The sequence below is a fragment of the Acartia tonsa genome, chromosome 6 (assembly GCF_053477335.1).
Source record: "Acartia tonsa isolate MP-2025a chromosome 6, ASM5347733v1, whole genome shotgun sequence".
NCBI classification, from domain to species: Eukaryota; Metazoa; Arthropoda; class Copepoda; order Calanoida; family Acartiidae; genus Acartia; species Acartia tonsa.
Genome location: NC_137265.1, coordinates 1,518,091 through 1,539,266, shown reverse-complemented (window position 1 = coordinate 1,539,266; position 21,176 = coordinate 1,518,091). Strand labels below are relative to the sequence as shown.

The following is a 21,176-nucleotide window of genomic DNA, read 5'->3' as shown; positions in this document are numbered from 1 at the left end:
ACTTTGGGTACTTTGAGGATTTTAAAAGGTTAGTTCCAAACTAGTAGTGTGCAAACTGTTCAGCCATTAGCAAAAGTCTAAAAACGAGATAATTTTACTTATCATTTTTTCATCATGTGATATATTTAGATATTTTATCTTCCATTGTCTTATTTTGGTTGATAAGGGTGTAAAAAATCTCTTAAAAATAACAAAAAAAAAATTTTTTAATTTTGAGAGAGATGTAATTTGAAGCTCGCAACTTTTCGAGCAATGTAAAGTACCTCTTTTGAGTGAGTGTTTATCAAAATATGTTTATTTCTCTCTGTTCTCTCTAGGCTCTATTCAAGTATTTTTATTTAAGAATCCTCCACTATTCTTCAAACTATTCATTCTAAATTATACAAATAGGTAAATTAATTAGGTAATTAGTAGTTTTTAAAAGCCTTTGAAATTTGTGAGTTCTCCTTTTTATGAAATGTTCTCAAGGTATGAGGAAAAAATCAGCCATGTGACGTCATACAAATAGGGATTATTCATCTCTTTTTTAGGGGGTTTTCTTTCCCACTTCTCCTCTCATCTCCCTCATTTTTATGACGTCAAATGGCTGATTTTTTAAGACACTTTGTCCTCCTACTTTTCAGGATGGTTTAAGGCTATTTGTTTTAGAATTTAGGTCTTGATATGGTTTCAGAATTTTATTCTACTGCTAAAAGTGCTGCCGCTAGTGTACAAACCATTTATTAAAGCATCATACACATAGCCACTGTAATGGTACATTATATAGTATAGATGGACGGACGGACATACCAAACTTATAGAGTAGCTACGCTCCTAAAATATAAATAATTTCCTAGAGCATAGGCGTAAAGCCAAACGGCATCATATACATAACCACTGTATTTGTACACAATGAAGTAAATGGACTGACGGACGGACATACCATACTTATAGAGTAGCTTCGCTTCTAAAATATAAATAATTTCCTAGAGCATAGGCGTATAGCCAAACGGCATCATACACATACCCACTGTATTTGTTTGTCTCACTGTCGGCATTGAATTCAATCCTACCACACACAAGCAACATGTTTTCAAGTTTATAATGAAATTTTCATTTAAAAATAGTTAGCATATTGTTTCATAGTAATTATCACAAGGCCATTGGGCAGTTTAGACCAAATTGCTATTTTTGGGGGGGGAAACACTTTTTGATGCTTATTTGAAGTTAGGTTAGATTAGGTAAGGGTTAAAAGAGCCCCGAAGGGTTAGTAAATCGTTGAACTAAAGGACCTCTAGGGGTTAAAATGAGTGGCCATCAGATGTATACCATAAACGAACAAAAAAGTCCAATGTACTTACAATATGAAGTAAAAAAAAGAGTTTGTACACTCTCTAATTGTTTTCAATGCGGAAAATAATGATCAATTTGTATTAAGGAAAATTGATGAAAAAAATATGTTTTTCTTCTTTACTAAGTTATTTTTACAAGATGGTACTTTAAGGCTTTTTCTTAAATTGTATATTTCATTATTTGAACAGAAAGTTTACTTAAAAACATTCCTTCTCGCTTTGTCTGGGCTCCTAAAATAAAACAAAATATTATATATAATAATTGTTTAAAAACTCATACTAATACAATTTTCATTCATAAATATAGCTCATAATTAAAAATTAATGACGTTTTCATAATTGTTGGCTTAAATACTTTGGGGACTTTTATCTTAACTTGGTTGGTTTGTTCAAACTAGCAATGCCCAAACTTTTTAACTAATAATTTTAATCTACAGAAGAAAAAATTAGGGAAGTACATCTTTTAGGTCAATTTTCTTATCTCAATTTTAGCACAGGAAGAGTTGAATACATTTTAATGTTATAATAAGCTTCAACTTGAGTAAAATTTTGTAGTGCTCATAATTAAGTGATGAACTTTGTTGTTAATTAAAGAAAAAGTTTCCTGTCTCTAAGTTAGCATATTTATTGCAGTGACGTCCACAGATTTTTAACACATGGGTGCGCTAAATTTAAGAAGGTAAGACTTTATTCAATTGGCACCCCCTTGGGTGGGTGTATCAAGGGGTGTATATTCTTTCCATGTAAATGAATATGGGTAGAACCTTAGGGTAGTGAATACGCCCTTAACTTTGTCATGTGGGACGGGGGTGTATATACTCTTCTCTTAAGCACGCCCATGAATTTTAATGAAAAAACAATTTTGAAAATAGTTCATTTATGGGTGCTAGAAAAAAAGTTTTAAGGTTGTGTTTTAATGTAACAACAACAAGTTTTGCATTACAAGTGGCATTGAAGATGTTAGAGGATTTACTTGTACGCAATTCAATTCCTTTAAAAATAATCCAATTAGAAGAAACCTTTTCTTTCTTTTACAAATTATACAATATATATACAGTAGCTATAAAGTATATATGAAAAAGATATATTTTGCATCTAACTTTTCTGCCCACGAAAGTAAGCTTTAAGAAAAAAATTTTCATTTCCATAAGTTTAAATTCAAATTACATTTTCAAAGAATTGTTTTTTTTTTGAATGGCAGAAAAATAAGCTGCAAAATCCTTTTATCTGATATATAAAATTTATAAAATTAAAACTTACTGGTCAAGAGACTTGTACTTTTCAGATTCCCTGAAAATAAAATATTATTAGTTTGTTTTGAATTTATTTATTGGCTAACCAATTAGAGTAAAACACTAGAGGGAGAAAGGGTTAAATAACTGTATCTCTTGTGCAACCCTTCTATTGGGTCATTGAAATCAACCAATGGTGTCGCTTATTTTAACACAGCCAAGTAGCAGACAAAAATTTAGAAGCAGACGAAAGAGGTCTTTGAAAAAGAAAGGAAGGTAGTTGTCTGTATATAAATCTATACTATATATCTGTTCTTAACCCTACGGGGTTACATCTGTTAGCCCAATCTAACCTAACTTACAAAAATGTAAACATATACAACAACATTCACTAAGTTGATTTTTTATAGAGCATAATGTATAATTGTCTTTTTAAGTTGATGTGTAAAATGTCAAAAGTTAACCTAATTTGTAAAATCTAAAGGATTTTTACAATTGAACTATGACAACTAGAACTTTCAGGGGTAATTTTCAGAGAGGGGACAATTGGCTGTTTATTAAACAAGGCTCCAAATTTTTATAATAACGTTTTCTCATTCGTTAGCTTAACAACTTTGGGGACTTTTAATGAATTTGATTAGTTGGTTTATCTATAATACAAAGTAGCTTGATGTCTGTCCGTCAGTCCGTCTGTCCGTTTGTCCGTCTGTCTGTCTCTTAAGATCTCGGTAACCACTTAACCGATTGGATTCTACTATTCAGGGAATATATCTACTGGTCCTCTGGTGGTTTTAAGCTATTTTCTTAGGGGGTGGGACACCCCCAACCTCCACAAAAAAACAAAAAAAAACTCATTTTTTATGCAATTAATTTAAAATGTGTGGTTGCAGCAGAGATGCTAAATTATTTTTTAATTACTTCTTGGGCAGTGGCGTGCGAACCGAAGGGGGCATTTGGGGCAATCGCCCCCCCACCATAGCGACCAAAACGCCGCCCCTGCCCCCCTAGCCACCGCCCCCCCTGCCCCCCCCTAAATGTTGAAAAATGCCCCATTTTGCCCCCCCCCCTTGTTCAACAAAAATGCCCCTTTTTGCCCCCTACCCTACAAAAAGCAAAACTATCCCAGTTTCCAAAAAAAAGATCAAGAAATACTCAACAAAAAAAAAAATTTTGCCAAACAGACAGTTACTATTCATTTAACCACGCCAAATTTTTTAATTAGTGTACAAATTAGGTTATAATCTTTTTTCACTGAACATAACAAACCAGGTTATAGGAAGTATTTTATTTTGTATAATATAAACTTTTTACCAAAGAAATTTTGTACATCCCCAATGATGATACACAAAATTTCCCCTTATATAGATTACAATTAGTGGATAAAATGTATGGAAACTCGACTTAATTAACCAACCAATCAAAATTCAATTAAAGTCCCCAAAGTTGTTGAGCCAATGAATAAGAAAATTTTATATCAAATATTGGGGACTAGTGTAATAAATAGCCAAAAAAAACCTCCCTCCCTGCATATTTGAAGAAAAAAATTTGCGCTTCGCGCCCTTCTGAATCGTTTCTGCTCTTTATCACATTGTATATTTGGTTTTTATTTCTATAAAAACATGTGTAAACAACAAATATTTAATCAAAAAGTTATCTATAATACAAAGTAGAACGATGTCTGTCTGTCCGTCTGTCTGTCTGTCCCTTAAGATCTCGGTAACCACTGAACCGATCGGATTCTACTCTTCAGGGTATCTACCTATTGGTCCTGTGGTGGTTTTAAGCTATTTTCTTGGGGGGTGGGACACCCCCAACCCCCCCAAAAACCAAAAAATCCCCCCCCCCAATTTTTTTTTTTTTTTTTTTTTTTTTTTTTAAGGAGATTTCTATGGTTCTTTACGATTTTCGCCATAATTTTTTTTTATTACCTCTTGGGGCAAAGCCCCTAGAGGCTAGGGGCGAAGCCGCTAGTTTTATATAAAAAAGAAACAGCATTGATATTTATCTAAGCCTTTTTCTCAACACTGTATGTCTGTCTAAATGAATAACTATATATGATGTCATATTATTTTCAGGATAAGTTTATCATTTTTTTGTGTACATACCCTTAAAGACATGTTTTTTTTATGGCAATTTTCATTTAAAACCCTTAAAACTAACTACACTCTATATTCCTAACTTGATAAAATATGCCACTCTTGTTGTCTTTAATTGATTTTAGTTCAAAGGGGGAGTAAACATTTTTAGGTGTGCTTCACGCACCGCCCTTATAAATCCTTGGAAACACCACTTAATAAAAAATAACAGAGTTTTAAAATGCCATTTAAAGAGGGTAGGATATGTTGATATAACTTTTTAGCTTCTCTTTAATTCACTATGGCTGTCAGTACGTAATGCTAAGGGGGAAATGTGATTTTTTCAACTGCAATTAAAGATAGAAGGCTAAAACTTAATGTTAACATTCCCATCATTATGGAGTATAATTAACTATTAAAATTCATGGAGGTCGGACTGCTTTTTAGGACATTTTTGGCTATTTTTGTATCTTTTAAATTTCGGGTATAGTCCCTTTTGTGACATTGCCTCTTAAGGTGCATTTCGTCGTATTTTCACAGTAGCTTTTTACTTATTTATAGCTCCTGCGGGGCCAATTGCCTAACCCTGCGGGGAAATTATCTGACCTAACTTAACCTAGAATAACCTATTCAAAGCTTCTATGAAAATACGACAAAATGCCCCTTAAGAGGCATTGCCACAAAAGAGACTATACCCCAAAGTTTTCCATATTTCTAAGATATTTTTATATCTGTAGATGAAAGGACTAGTAATTTTTTTTTACATAGTTCTTTATATCTTTGGTTTTTATGGTAAGATAATTTTTTTTGTGGATTATAATATAAAAAAATAAAATTTCTCGCTGTTTCGAGCATCCAGTATGTAATTTACTTTGACTGTCATCACACAACATACAGGAAAAAGGATTTGCAACTTTTTCTACCTTAAATTAGTTTTTTTTACTTTTTTTTTCGAAGATGCTTTCTAGCTCCCTTCCATCGGTCATTGCAGGGTGGGGAGAAGAGATGGGGGGGGGAGAGATGGGGGATATAAATGGGAAATAGGGATGGGGAAGAAGGGATAAGGACAAGAAGGCCCATAATCAAATAATCCCACCCCTTAAAACGCCCTTATTTAAAATTAGTATATATAATCAAAATGCCCCCCCCTAAAGCAAAGTGCCCCCGCGGGGCACTTTGATTTAGGGGGGGGGGGCAAAATTTTACAAATTCTTCAAAATGCCCCCCCCTAGACAAAGTGCTTCGCACGCCACTGTTCTTGGGGCAAAGCTCCTAGAGGCTGGGGGCGAAGCCGCAAGTGATAGAATATAGGAGCGCAGCTTACGTAAATTCACTTAAACTTTGTTGACGGTTCCCAAGAATTGCAGTGGAATTATTTAGTATTTTGATATCTTCAGGATACAAATATTTTGAGAAAAATAACAAAGATCGGAAAATGAAGGAAAAATATTTGTTTCAAATGAATTTATTGCGTATATACGTTCTTAGAACTTATATTGTAACGGATAACGCACAAAGATGAAATTTGACATTATTTTGCCACTAAAAAATGTAAGACAGCCAAAATCAATTGATAATCAGGGAAAAGGGAATGATATTCTGACAAACAATTATAAAGGAAAATTTCCCTACAACCACTTTCCCCTTTTACTCCCCTCCCCCCCCTTCTTACCCACCCCTCTTCAGTTACATGAAGAAAAAAAAACAAATTATACTCCAACTTTACTCCAACAAAATATAAAATTTCGCGGCAATTTTAATTGGAATTAATTGGTTGAATAGCAGCCTCTGATAATAAGATTGAAATCATTACGTTTTTTGTAGTTGTATGTCAAGAAATTTCAAAACTGAAGCAAAGTGCTTTGTCGAGCTAATCCCCCCACCCCTAGTTTTAAAATAAATTGAAAAAAAAATCAAGGGGAAATTTTTAATCTGTTTTTTTTACCTTATGTCATGTTAAGTTACATTTGGTACTGGGTGGATGAACCCAGGATTATAGTCCCCCGCAGGGGTTAGGCATAGAAAAATCAACTATAATTTCTTTAAGATAATTAAATGAAGACAACTGCATTTGAAACTTAATTAGCTTTTTAGTAAACGTTTTGCCTATTGATAAGGCATTTTTTCTTGTACCTTAATCTGCTTTGTTTTTCAGCATTCCTGCTCATATTAAGCGCCATCTCTAGTCGGGTTCGGAAACTAGCTACAGTCTCACCAGTCTAAATAAAACAATATTATTTACCACCATTTTTGGCAGGTAATGTCAATTAAACATTTATTGGTACATTAAAACGGCTTATTTTAGGTTAGGATTAATATTTTTGAAGAGCCCCACAGGTTTAGAATCCCGTAGGGATATGGCCTTAGAAATTAAGAACCCGCAAAGGCTAAAATACTTTTTTTCAAAATAAAACGGGATCTGAAGTTGGTATATTTATATGTTTGAGTGATTACATCTCACAATCAAATTTGACCACCTTCGATTTTTTAATCTATGAATCCATAAAAAATCTAAATTTGAAATAAAATATTTTTTATGACACAAAAAGAAACAAAAATGTGAAACTTACCTGCATTATAGAGTCATTGTGGGCATAGTGGGTATGCACCAGTGTAAGATGCCCATCCAAAACCCTAATAAATAATATAATATTTATCAGGACATAAATAAACTTAATAAGGAGAAAACCATACTCTGGTACTAGACAGGTATCTAAAGGGATAAGACAATTGCCGATAATTGAATTGTACATCCCAAAAGATGAGATATAAAATTACCCCTTCTGTAGATTAAAATAATTGGTAGAAACGCTTGAACACTGAACTTAATGATCAAAGTCCCCAAAACTGTTAATAACGAATAAGAAAACGTTATCAAAAACTTGGGGGACTAGTTTAATAAACAGCTTATTGTCACCTCCCTCTTTTTCTGAGTACTAGGTGAAAAACGTACTAGGGGGAAAATCTCTTTATTAAAAGATTTTTTTTTTAAATTTTATTTTTAAAAATCTTCCAAAAAGGAGGACAAAATCTTTTTCAAGGACAAAAATATTTTTTGATTGCTTTTATTGTCTACTTATGATTGTTATCATCCTTGTTATTACAGAAAATCTAAAAATAATAGCAAAAAATATTTATATTGTTTACTTTGTCATTATGATATTTATTTTATATTAAGCCAATCAAAAGTAAACCACAATATAAATAAATAAATAATATGTGCAAAATTAGTTATTTCTTACATCGTATTATAAACGGCTTTCCGCGGATATAGAATGTACAATTATAAGATTAAAACAAGTTTTTTTAGCCCCGAGGTGCCGAAAGCTGGATATAATACGATGATAGACATAGTTTTTTTTCGTATGGATGAGAACCGGTTCCTATCCACCGGATTCGAATGAATACGAGAAATTTATTTTATAATTATAAGTACAAATAGTGAAATGTTGGACATGAGAAATAAAGATTTATCATATCGGTACAAACATACAGATCGTATCTCTATTGTTATCGTAACGAATTAAATATATGCCTTTTGGAGCAATTTTTGTGGGGGAGGGTTGTCTTTTTTTTCTAGAGGAAGTTTGTCTTTGAAGGGTGAGTGATGGTACCCTACCTCCAAAAAGTTGTAAACCTTCCCAGGACCTATCCGAAGCTAGATTGTAAAGGAGAATTGGTCCAGCGTAAGCAAGATCCTTCGGTACAAACGAATAAACAGACAGATAGACATCCTGTTACTTTTATATAAGAATTATCTTCCCATACCTTTTCATCTCTTCAGTGGTACAATTTGGCAGGTAGGCTATCTCCGAGGGTTGAAAGTCGGATCTCTCTTCGATTCTGAAAAAAATTTAAACAATGAACAAACATCTTTGCTTTTACAACTTTCCACTAAACACAAAAGTCTTTTGCTAGGTTGATTAGCTATCTTAATCAGTTTAACGTCAAAACTCTCCTCAATTCTTTTTTTTTAAAAAGAATTAGTTTTCATGAAAAAAAAGATGCTTTTTGGTAACATAAAAAGAACACTTTTCTAGCTCTATAAAATTTGAAAATCAGAAAAAAATGGCGAAATACACAAAATTTCATTTAGATAGACACACATACAACCTATTACTTTTACATCCGATTTCTGCATATTACGACTGAAAATTATTTTCCAATACGATTAACTAAAAAAATCTATAGTTCATACGTTCCTCGATTCTAAAGATAACAAAATCTTCAAAATCTTAACCATCTTTGATTTTAGAAATTTTTATTTTCTTTCCAGTATGGCTTCGGAAACGATTAATATCCGCTGGATTATAACCGGTTCTCAGCAAAACTGAAAAATCACATATAGCATTCTGTTACAGACAAAATATCCACAAATATTAAAATAAAAATCATAAAATCAATACCAGTTTTGTTAGCCTGGGCCTTTTGTTTTAATCTTATAAATTTTATTCTAATATCCGCTGTTACACATTATTTTCTATGTAGTGTGCAAAAAAGTTTTAACATGTTATTTTGTATAACCACCCCTTACCTTGCTAAAATATCATGCTGTATGTGAGGGGTAAATATGATAAATATTTTCATACTAATATATTCTAAATAAAGTAAATCTTTAAATATTTAGTAGTAATAGAATAATTCTATGCAAAAATATTTTTTATATATTTTTGCAAAGTTTATCCTTTATTATGCAGTCTGGCTAAACTTGTGTGCAAGACAAAAGAGAGAGTGGGGGGGGGGGTAAGTAGAATGGGTTGGAGAGAGAAGCAGGATCTTGCCATGAAAAGAATGCCACTACACAGTCTAGGCCTAACTTTTATAAAGATCAGACATGCCTAACACTAGGCCTAACTTTCATAAAGATCAGACATGCCTAGCACTGTCTACATACTGCATAATTTAGACTAATCTTTTAAGTTTAAATATGTTGCTGTATGTAATTGTTATATTCTTATATCAATACTTTTAAATAAATGCTGAAATTATCATACATTGAAGCTTAATCTTCCACAGACAGATAGGATCAAACATTAAAAATATTGAAAGACAGTCAGCCAGCAGCTTTCAAGATTACAACACTGTCTAAAGAAATTGCCTTAGTGATAAAAATATAATTGAGAATAATATACATAAGGTCTTTGTTTTTCCATTGTGGATAGGATAACAAATAGTTGACTTTATTAAATATTGTCATTGCCCTCTATTCAACAAAAGAGTTGATTAGATATTTAGTTAATATTGTAATTGCCATCTATTCAACAAAATAGTTGATTAGATATCCACCTGTTATTATTGTAATTGCCATCTATTCAACAAAATAGTTGATTAGATATCCACCTGTTATTATTGTAATTGCCATCTATTCAACAAAATAGTTGATTAGATATCCACCTGTTATTATTGTAATTGCCATCTATTCAACAAAATAGTTGATTAGATATCCACCTGTTATTATTGTAATTGCCATCTATTCAACAAAATAGTTGATTAGATATCCACCTGTTATTATTGTCATTGCCATCTATTCAACAAAATAGTTGATTAGATATCCACCAGTTATTATTGTCATTGCCATCTATTCAACAAAATAGTTGATTAGATATCCACCTGTTATTATTGTCATTGCCATCTATTCAACAAAAGAGTTGATTAGATATTTACCTGTCATTATTGTCTTTGCCATCTATTCAGCATAAGAGTTGATTAGATAATTATTGCTATATTTAGACATATCATTGCCCCCTAAGATTTTATTTAGTATTAGCTATAATTCTAAGCAACTCATTGCACATAGAGTTGCCCCCATGACTTCTGGTTGTGTTGACCTGTACAGAGTACAGGGAGGGCTGTATAGAAGAAATTAGCCCTTATAGCAATTAGAATTATAGCTAGGCCCTATCTAGGGACCAACAAAACCCCCCTAAGTTACCCACCTGCCATTTTAGCCCTGCAAATAGGGGGAGGCAAATTTTTGTGGGGTAGGGGTGGATTAATTTTATTCATTGCCCCCTAAGATTTTATTTAGTATTAGCTATAATTCTAATTGCTATAAGGGCTAATTTCTTCTATACAGCCCTCCCTGTACTCTGTACAGGTCAACACAACCAGAAGTCATGGGGGCAACTCTATGTGCAATGAGTTGCTTAGAATTATAGCTAATACTAAATAAAATCTTAGGGGGCAATGATATGTCTAAATATAGCAATAATTATCTAATCAACTCTTATGCTGAATAGATGGCAAAGACAATAATGACAGGTAAATATCTAATCAACTCTTTTGTTGAATAGATGGCAATGACAATAATAACAGGTGGATATCTAATCAACTATTTTGTTGAATAGATGGCAATGACAATAATAACTGGTGGATATCTAATCAACTATTTTGTTGAATAGATGGCAATGACAATAATAACAGGTGGATATCTAATCAACTATTTTGTTGAATAGATGGCAATTACAATAATAACAGGTGGATATCTAATCAACTATTTTGTTGAATAGATGGCAATTACAATAATAACAGGTGGATATCTAATCAACTATTTTGTTGAATAGATGGCAATTACAATAATAACAGGTGGATATCTAATCAACTATTTTGTTGAATAGATGGCAATTACAATAATAACAGGTGGATATCTAATCAACTATTTTGTTGAATAGATGGCAATTACAATATTAACTAAATATCTAATCAACTCTTTTGTTGAATAGAGGGCAATGACAATATTTAATAAAGTCAACTATTTGTTATCCTATCCACAATGGAAAAACAAAGACCTTATGTATATTATTCTCAATTATATTTTTATCACTAAGGCAATTTCTTTAGACAGTGTTGTAATCTTGAAAGCTGCTGGCTGACTGTCTTTCAATATTTTTAATGTTTGATCCTATCTGTCTGTGGAAGATTAAGCTTCAATGTATGATAATTTCAGCATTTATTTAAAAGTATTGATATAAGAATATAACAATTACATACAGCAACATATTTAAACTTAAAAGATTAGTCTAAATTATGCAGTATGTAGACAGTGCTAGGCATGTCTGATCTTTATGAAAGTTAGGCCTAGTGTTAGGCATGTCTGATCTTTATAAAAGTTAGGCCTAGACTGTGTAGTGGCATTCTTTTCATGGCAAGATCCTGCTTCTCTCTCCAACCCATTCTACTTACCCCCCCCCCACTCTCTCTTTTGTCTTGCACACAAGTTTAGCCAGACTGCATAATAAAGGATAAACTTTGCAAAAATATATAAAAAATATTTTTGCATAGAATTATTCTATTACTACTAAATATTTAAAGATTTACTTTATTTAGAATATATTAGTATGAAAATATTTATCATATTTACCCCTCACATACAGCATGATATTTTAGCAAGGTAAGGGGTGGTTATACAAAATAACATGTTAAAACTTTTTTGCACACTACATAGAAAATAATGTGTAACATAAAATTTCCCCCAAAAATGTAATAGACAATTCCTGGGAGGGATTCTGTACACATTGGTAAAAAAAACTTTTTTGCATACTACATAGAAAATATTGAGGTATTTTTTTGGTTTTCAAATTAGAACTATTTAGTAAAGAAAATTTAGTATTATACTTGTTTAAAATTGTACTTTTTTGACTTTTTTGAGAGTCAGAGAAATATTGAGGTATTTCTTTGGTTTTCAAACCAGTCCTAGTAAGTAAGAAATATAGTAGTATTCAAAGTAGTATAAAAATGTTTAGTGAAAAGAAAGAATACAAAGAAAGACAATTCATTCAAAGCAGACTTAGGCATTGGCTTTTACTCACAGGTATGATTGAATTGAAAGGACATAATTATCTAAGCATTTTACCTAACAGAGATATGTGCAAGAAGTTCAACCCAACTGACAAACTGGTTCCAAAAGCAAGACCTACCCCACCCAAAGCAGAAACTGAAGGAGACGTACAAAAACAGTCATACCTGACCCTTCTTGTGGATTTAAATCTGTATAACAGCTACCACAATTATCTTAACTGGATTCTTCTTATACAAGAACAGGTTAAAGAGTACTGCAAGTGATCTGATTGCAGAAACTGAAGAAAACATACATCTCTGGTCACACATGGCTCTTCTTCTGGATTTAAATCTGTAAAATATCTACCTGATTTCAGTTATCTGGATTCTTATTGTACAAGAACAGGTAGAGGAGCACTGCAAGTGGACTTATTTTGCCCACTGATTGCAGATACTTAAGAAAAGTACATCTCTGGTCATACCTGGCTTTTTTCTGGATTTAAATCTGTTTAACAACTACCTGGATTCCTTGAACCAGATTCTAATTGTACAGAACAGGTGGAAGTGGTCTGATAATATTCATGTAAGGTTGGAGTTTTCTGTTTTAGATGCAAAGCTTCTTATCTTCCTTGGGTTCCTGTTTATCCTGACACTATTTGTCAAACTTGCTTAGGTTTTTTAGTCCTGATTTTTAATCTTTACCTTCTAATTAAAGCTGAATTGCCTTCATTTTAAATAAAAAAACATCTGCTACACAAAGTAAACTCCTACATAAACAAACAATTACATGTGAAAAAGAAGAATTCTTATACTTAAATTGTATTAATGTTTCTAAAAATTATTTTTGCGGTATAATTTAGTCCTTATCTTAAATAAAAAATAACACTAATGTAGAATCAGTAAAAGATTTGTTTGTAAAAGATCACATTTCTTTTTATACTTAGTAAAACAGTGCAAATTCAAAAGATTTGGTAGTAAAGTTTTGCAAAATTCTCTTACAATTTTTATAAAAAAAATTTTATCATATATCCTAATATGATAAAAGGTATTGTGTATCAAATGTATCAATAGATATATAATGTATAAAAAATTGAAGAAAAAATAAACAAAAAAAAAAAAAAAAAAAAAAAAAAAAGGTGATGGGTTTATATTTAATCAACAAATAATAATAATTTTTCACCAATGTGTACAGAATTCCTCCCAGGAATTGTCTATTACATTTTTGGGGGAAATTTTATGTTACACAATATTTTCTATGTAGTATGCAAAAAAGTTTTTTTTACCAATGTGTACAGAATCCCTCCCAGGAATTGTCTATTACATTTTTGGGGGAAATTTTATGTTACACATTATTTTCTATGTAGTGTGCAAAAAAGTTTTAACATGTTATTTTGTATAACCACCCCTTACCTTGCTAAAATATCATGCTGTATGTGAGGGGTAAATATGATAAATATTTTCATACTAATATATTCTAAATAAAGTAAATCTTTAAATATTTAGTAGTAATAGAATAATTCTATGCAAAAATATTTTTTATATATTTTTGCAAAGTTTATCCTTTATTATGCAGTCTGCCTAAACTTGTGTGCAAGACAAAAGAGAGAGTGGGGGGGGGGGTAAGTAGAATGGGTTGGAGAGAGAAGCAGGATCTTGCCATGAAAAGAATGCCACTACACAGTCTAGGCCTAACTTTTATAAAGATCAGACATGCCTAACACTAGGCCTAACTTTCATAAAGATCAGACATGCCTAGCACTGTCTACATACTGCATAATTTAGACTAAACTTTTAAGTTTAGATATGTTGCTGTGTGTAATTGTTATATTCTTATATCAGTACTTTTAAATAAATGCTGAAATTATCATACATTGAAGCTTAATCTTCCACAGACAGATAGGATCAAACAATAAAAACATTGAAAGACAGTCAGCCAGCAGCTTTCAAGATTACAACACTGTCTAAAGAAATTGCCTTAGTGATAAAAATATAATTGAGAATAATATACATAAGGTCTTTGTTTTTCCATTGTGGATAGGATAACAAATAGTTGACTTTATTAAATATTGTCATTGCCCTCTATTCAACAAAAGAGTTGATTAGATATTTAGTTATTATTGTAATTGCCATCTATTCAACAAAATAGTTGATTAGATATCCAAAGAAGAGATAAATAACCATAATGATAAGAGAAAATTGGCAATGATAATGATGACTTATGATTGAGTAGAACATCATGCCAAAACCAAAGGAGACCTAATACACTCAGTATCTAAACCTAAAAACTTCTTTAAGCTAAAACTTTAATTATTTAAATATGTGCCTTACAACAAAGGTCAAGATATATCCTTAATGGGATAAACATAACAAAAAACACCTAAAAGGTGTGCCTTTTTTAAAAAGAGGTCCTAAAAGGATGCTAACAAAAAACACATAAAAAGTGTGCCTTTTTTAAAAAAGAGGTCCTACAAGGATGCTAAATTATTTATAAAATAGACTTAATAGAAGTGAGTTTGGCTACTCTGTGTGTAGCCTATAATCTCAAGAGGTCAAAATAACATCTCCTGCAATGCTTTCAGTTATGCAAACTCAAAACAGATTGCTATACAGGAAAGATTATGGCAATGGTTATTATATCTCTTTTACCTCAAAAAATTTTTTAAGAGATACCTTTAAAAATTTTTTTTGCTTTTTTTTTCAAACAGAGGGTGAGATTTCCCTCTTCATGAATAGTGAAGTATTAAATAATCATCAGACTCTAGACAAGAATCACATCCTTCAAATTTACAGATGACATAAGAAAATGTTTTATGAAGGAGATCAACATCATTCTTTTCTATTCAAGTGTAAAATAACACACTTTCAAAATAAATTTTAATGCAACCATAATTCAAAATTAATGGTTTCAAATGTACAGTAAAAATTACTAAATGTGCTTTTGAATAATGAATGAGATTATTTCATCTTTTATTAAGAATTTACATATTTGCTGAAAAAAGATTTTCTTATTGAAAATTTCATTGATAATCATATGATCTTTGAAAAGATAATAGTTTTAATTTTGGATCAGGCCTTTGCCCTGAAATACCTACCTTGACAAACAAAATATTTTTTTGTGGATGTTTTTATTTTTTTTTTTAAAAATCTTATTATGGTAGGTATAAATCAAATATTCTACAAGCATCCATTTTTTTATATCTATGATTTACCATATGTAAAATTTTTTAAAAACTGCAGTAAATATGTGTAAAGTTAAAGTACTTTTAATTAATTCATAATATTATTGTAAAATCACAATAGCATAAAATATGTAAAAATTATGAAACTGCAGTATATATGTATTATGATGTTGTAATTTCATGTTATCTTTTAATACTTATGTAATTTTAAATCTTGTAATAATTGGTAATAAAATTTTTTTAGAGTGAATCATAGATATATATATATATTTTTTAAAAAGCAAAAATAATTTTTTTTAATAATAAACTTATAAAGTTTAAAGCACAGAAACATCAAAAATAACAGAAAATATATAAATACATTTAAATATGATAAAGCTGTACTTTTTTGAGAGTAAAGTCTGGCTAAACTTGTGTGCAAGACACCGCGGAAAGTTGTCTATAATACGATGCGATATATAACTATTACCTTATCTTTTCAGCTAGTTGTTCTGGTGTAAGTTGTCCATTATCAGGCTGCTGGTTATTTCTTAAATAATATTATAAAATTAGTGACTAATGAAATATTGGATACTTTAATCCTGCGGGGGCCATAACTCTGCAGGGCCTACACCTTCAGTGCCCTATGACCCTGCGGGGCTACCCTGCTCCCAAGTCAGCCTAACAAACAAATCTATAGTATACACAGACAACTACCTCCCTTCATTTTTCAAAGACCTCTTTCTCCCGCTTCTAAATTATTTTCTGCTACTTGGCTGTGTAATATAAGCTATACCATTGGTTGATTAGAAAGGTTGCACAAGACGGTTACGATGGGGAGATACAGTTATTTAACCCTTTCTCCCTCTAGTGTTTTCTCTAATACCTAACGTATCCATAGCTAAAGTAAAAAACAAACACACGAAATCCAACTCCTCCTTTTTTTCAATTTTGTATAAAAAATAATGAATATGGAGGAGAATTTATGTGCTTGACTGGGCACTTTGAAAGAAACCGCCAATTAATCTGAATAATCTTTACCTAAGTGTATCTATATCATACCAGTTCTCCTTGAACCATCCTGGCAGAAACTATACCTGAGTGTATCTATATCATACCAGTTCTCCTTGAACCATCCTGGCAGAAACTATACCTGAGTGTATCTACATCATACTAGTTCTCCTTGAATCATCCTGGCAGAAACTATACCTGAGTGTATCTATATCATAACAGTTCTCCTTGAACCATCCTGGCAGAAACTATACCTGAGTGTATCTATATCATACCAGTTCTCCTTGAACCATCCTGGCAGAAACTATACCTGAGTGTATCTATATCATAGTTCTCCTTGAACCATCCTGGCAGAAACTATACCTGAGTGTATCTATATCATACCAGTTCTCCTTGAACCATCCTGGCAGAAACCAAACATACCCATTCTTTTGGGTCATACCAAGTCGCAGGGCCTAGAATATAAAGATATTAACAAAATTATTATTTTATCCATAAGTGGCGCAAAACATATAAACGGTTGTTAGTCAGACAATCAACTAATGGTGTCGCCAAGTAGCAGAAAATAATTTAGAAGCAGACGAAAGAGGTAGTTGTCTGTATATACATCTTTACTATAGATCTGTTAGTCAGACAGACAAACCTATAGACTGTTGAATTGTAGTGTTTTTTTTCAAATAAAAATCTGTTTCTTACCTCGCACATAACCATTCTTGCGTTATCTTCATAGAAATCTCCAATAATGATTCTTGCTTGATGGTTGATCAAATCTTGCAGGTACTAAAAATAATTGAATTGAAATACACTTACTAAAAACATGTATATTTGTTTGTGTGTCCAATAATGTTTAAAGAACCGCTGGACAAAAATACAAATTGCCTTAATGAAAATTTATTATTAGTTATTTCTCGCATCGTATTATAAACAGCTTTCCGCGGATATAGAATGTACAATTATAAGATTAAAACCAGTTTTTTTAAGGCACGGGCTAAAAAAGCTGGTTTTAATCTTATGATTGTAAATTTTCATATTCGTAGAAAGCTGGATATAATACGATGCTAGACATAGTTTTTTGGTATGGGTGAGAACCGGTTCCTATCCACCGGATTCGAATGAATACGAGAAATACTGTTATTATTTTTTTATGCACAATCCACCTTCCCAAAAGAAAAGATTGGCGTTGATAAAAAATATTAAAGGGTAGGGGGAATTTTAACAATATGCCCCTTTACCAAACCCTTAAACTTTAAAAATTAATTTCTTCGCCAATGTCTTATCCCTGTAAATGAACTGCAATCGAACTATTGTAAAGGCATATTTGATATAATTACTAGCGATTTTTTCCCTAGCATATAGTGGCTGAGTAAGAGGAAGGGGAGGGCAGAACTATAGCCTAAACCCATTCAAAGACTTAAATTTTGAAATCATTTAGACTAAAACCATTCAGAGACCTATGTAAAACTTCCCAAAAATGAAGAACTCAATCGATTCAGTAGTTATAAAAATCTTAACCTTCAGACCAAAAAAGCTTTTCTTCTTTATCTTTATAAATATATATATATATTACTAGCGGCTTCGCCCCTAGCCTCTAGGGGCTTGCCCCAAGAGGTAATTAAAAAAAAGTGGTGGTGCTGCACCGAAGTTATAATTACCTAGCAGCAAAAAAATGTAAGGGGGATTTTTTTGTTTTTGGGGGGTAGGGTGTCCCAACTCCAAGAAAATAGTCTATAACCACCACAGGACCAGCAGGTATATTCCCTGAAGAATATAATTCAGTGGTTACCGAGATCTTAAGGGACAGACAGACAGACGGACGGACAGACATCATTCTACTATGCATTATAGATAAATAAAACTAAAACTTACCATTCTCTTGCTATCATAACCAGGGGGGAACTTGCTGTTTAATATGAATTTCAAGCCGTACTCATGAAACTTATCCTAAATAAAAGAAAAGTTTAAAACAATAGAGCGGTTTCCGAACGAACTTTTTGAAATAAATGTATTTCTTATACATATTTTATTTGTAGGTTAGGAAATATAGTTAAGTAAAGGTTTTAAAAAAACCGCAGGAATAATACCCAATAGGGTTAGGTACCCGAAAGCATTCTAATATTTGTGTTCTCAAAATAATAAGGTAGGGGGGAACTTTAGTATCAAAAAATAGTTTAGAGATAAATGCACCAAAAAGAAATTTGTTTTAGATATCTACTCAACTTTGTGCTACTTGACTGCATTTTATTATGTGATAAAGCTTAAATTATATATGCTTTCTGTCTATTTATCATAATATTCAATCATATGGACAGATAAACAACCCTTTAATTGCATGCGTTTTGTCTTAAAACTAAGCTATGCATTGGAATCCACCTTTTCCTACTATTAATATCACATGTATGACATAGCAGCAGTGCAATCTAATCTAAGTTAAAAATAAGTTCAAAATCTGGATCTAAATTGCATTCTAACCTGCATTTGGGTGATATGATCGCTGTACTTCTCTCCATGTTGGGTAAGCGCAGCCACTCTTGTCCACTTTAACTTCTCCAAAGTCTGTATGTACGCATATCTAAACAAGAATAATTATATCCATAATTAGCGCAGCTACTCTTGTCTATATAAACTTCTCCAAAGTCTGTATGTACGCATATCTAAACTAGAATGATTATATCCAAAAGTAGCGCAGTCTATATAAACTTCTACAATGTCTGTATGTACGCATAGTTAGCGCAGCTACTCCTGTCTATATAAACTTCTCTAAAGTCTGTATGTACGCATATCTAAACTAGAATGATTATATCCATAATTAGCGCAGCTACTCTTGTCTATATAAACTTCTCCAAAGTCTGTATGTACGCATATCTAAATAAGAATGATTATATTCATAATTAGCGCAGCTATACTCTTGTCTATATAAACTTCTCCAAAGTCTGTATGTATGCATATCTAAACAAGAATGATTATATCCATAAGTAGCGTAGCTACTCTTGTCCACAAAAACTTGTTTCATTGTGCTTGTTGGGTTTACCTACTCTTCAAAATACTTTTTGTCTTTTTGAAGTAATTAGGTATATATTGTCAATATAAACAGCATACAAAATTCAAACTTCATGAGAAAATTACTTGAAATGAATTGCATATACAAAACTTTATTAATTAATATTGTATTGAATTTATATGAAACAAAACATCTGTACATTCTATCTAAATTGATATTATAAATATAAAATCAACTTTTGATAAAATATTGCTGTAATAAAATTTGTTTTATTTAATATGACAAACGCTTATTCAATATTCATGCATTTTTTTATTTAATATGTGTAATAAATAATCTTATTCAGATGTTTTTTTTAAACAAACACAACATGTTCTGTAAAACATAGATTCCCTTACATCAAGTGGATTAAATTTTTCATTTATCTGTTTACAAGTATGACAGAGGATGTTGACATCTAAATTCAAAAATACTAACCCCCCCCCCCCCCCATTGTTCATAAAATCTGTTAGACTTTATAAATCCAAGTATATAACGTAGTGGCGGTTTTTTGACTGTATGTGGTTTAAGATTTCAATAACTACTAAACTCATTTCGAGCTCTCCATTTTATGGAAGCTTTACATAGATATTGGTAGTTTTGGACTTTTTTTATTTATGAAGTCTTGGCTTTAGGCTATTTTTCTACTCGTCCTACCCCCTTCTAATATAGAGCACCTAGAGGCCAGGGGCGCATCCCCAATTAGGTAACTTGTTTTTAAGTTTAGTATGGAATTAAATTTTGTACAAATTCTTAAAATATATGTATTTAATTTCTTCGAATGAAATTTTATTTTTGATAAAAAAAATCGTAATAAAATAATAAAACAACAATAGGGGTTATGTAAGTTTATATAAATCAGAATTTTTGGAAATTTCTCTTATTTAGCCAGTGTATAATGTATAATCAATCCTACCCCCCCCCCCCCCCAACATCCTACTCTATTCAATTTGGAGAGAGAAAAATTTGTGTTTGAGAGTGTTTTTTAATACATTTTTTCATGTTTTAATTTAACCCACTAGACTTATGTATACCAATATCTTATTATACCAAAGGGCAAATGGGCCAACTTAAGCAATATATTTTAATCAACAATAAGCTGCGCCTCTTAGCCTCAAGACCATAGAAGCCAAGGGTGGTGGTAAACAGATATTAACCCCCACCCTCAAACTTTGAAACCCATTATTTTACCCCACTCAAAATAAAAATAAAATACAAGACAAAGACCAAATTGTGTCAAAATGATCCATGTGACGTCATAAAAATGTAGGATTATCCCTTTTTTTAGGTTTTTTTTCCTACTTCTTCTCTCATCTCCCTCATTTTTATGACGTCACATGGATAATTTTTGACACAATTTGTCTTTGTCAGTTACAAGATTTTGAAAAAGTTGGAAAAGGGGGGAGAGTTCTAGTTGGTCCACTAATAGTATGAGTGATTGAATCAAATTTGTTGTCCGCTGTGCATTTTATTGGTTTCTGTATAAAACAATAGTACGGGGGAATATCTGGAATATTTATGGCGGGGGTTCAATTTTATGATAAAAAGTGGCGGCA

At 31.7% G+C, this 21,176-nt stretch overlaps 1 protein-coding gene across 1 annotated transcript in view; it reads right to left on the bottom strand.

Moving 5' to 3' along the window:
* LOC145321555 (uncharacterized) overlaps nucleotides 1–21,176 on the bottom strand; it is an 88,190-nt gene that overhangs the window by 27,087 nt on the left and 39,927 nt on the right. Inside the window, exons 19-29 of the mRNA XM_080162976.1 lie at nucleotides 19,053–19,152; nucleotides 18,450–18,524; nucleotides 17,280–17,363; nucleotides 16,947–17,038; nucleotides 16,063–16,122; nucleotides 8,407–8,481; nucleotides 7,209–7,272; nucleotides 6,772–6,857; nucleotides 2,592–2,621; nucleotides 1,530–1,562; nucleotides 968–1,048 (exon numbers count right to left, since the gene is read on the bottom strand). Coding sequence (XP_080019102.1) covers nucleotides 968–1,048; nucleotides 1,530–1,562; nucleotides 2,592–2,621; nucleotides 6,772–6,857; nucleotides 7,209–7,272; nucleotides 8,407–8,481; nucleotides 16,063–16,122; nucleotides 16,947–17,038; nucleotides 17,280–17,363; nucleotides 18,450–18,524; nucleotides 19,053–19,152 — 780 coding nt within the window. The remainder of the gene's footprint in view (nucleotides 1–967; nucleotides 1,049–1,529; nucleotides 1,563–2,591; nucleotides 2,622–6,771; nucleotides 6,858–7,208; nucleotides 7,273–8,406; nucleotides 8,482–16,062; nucleotides 16,123–16,946; nucleotides 17,039–17,279; nucleotides 17,364–18,449; nucleotides 18,525–19,052; nucleotides 19,153–21,176) is intronic.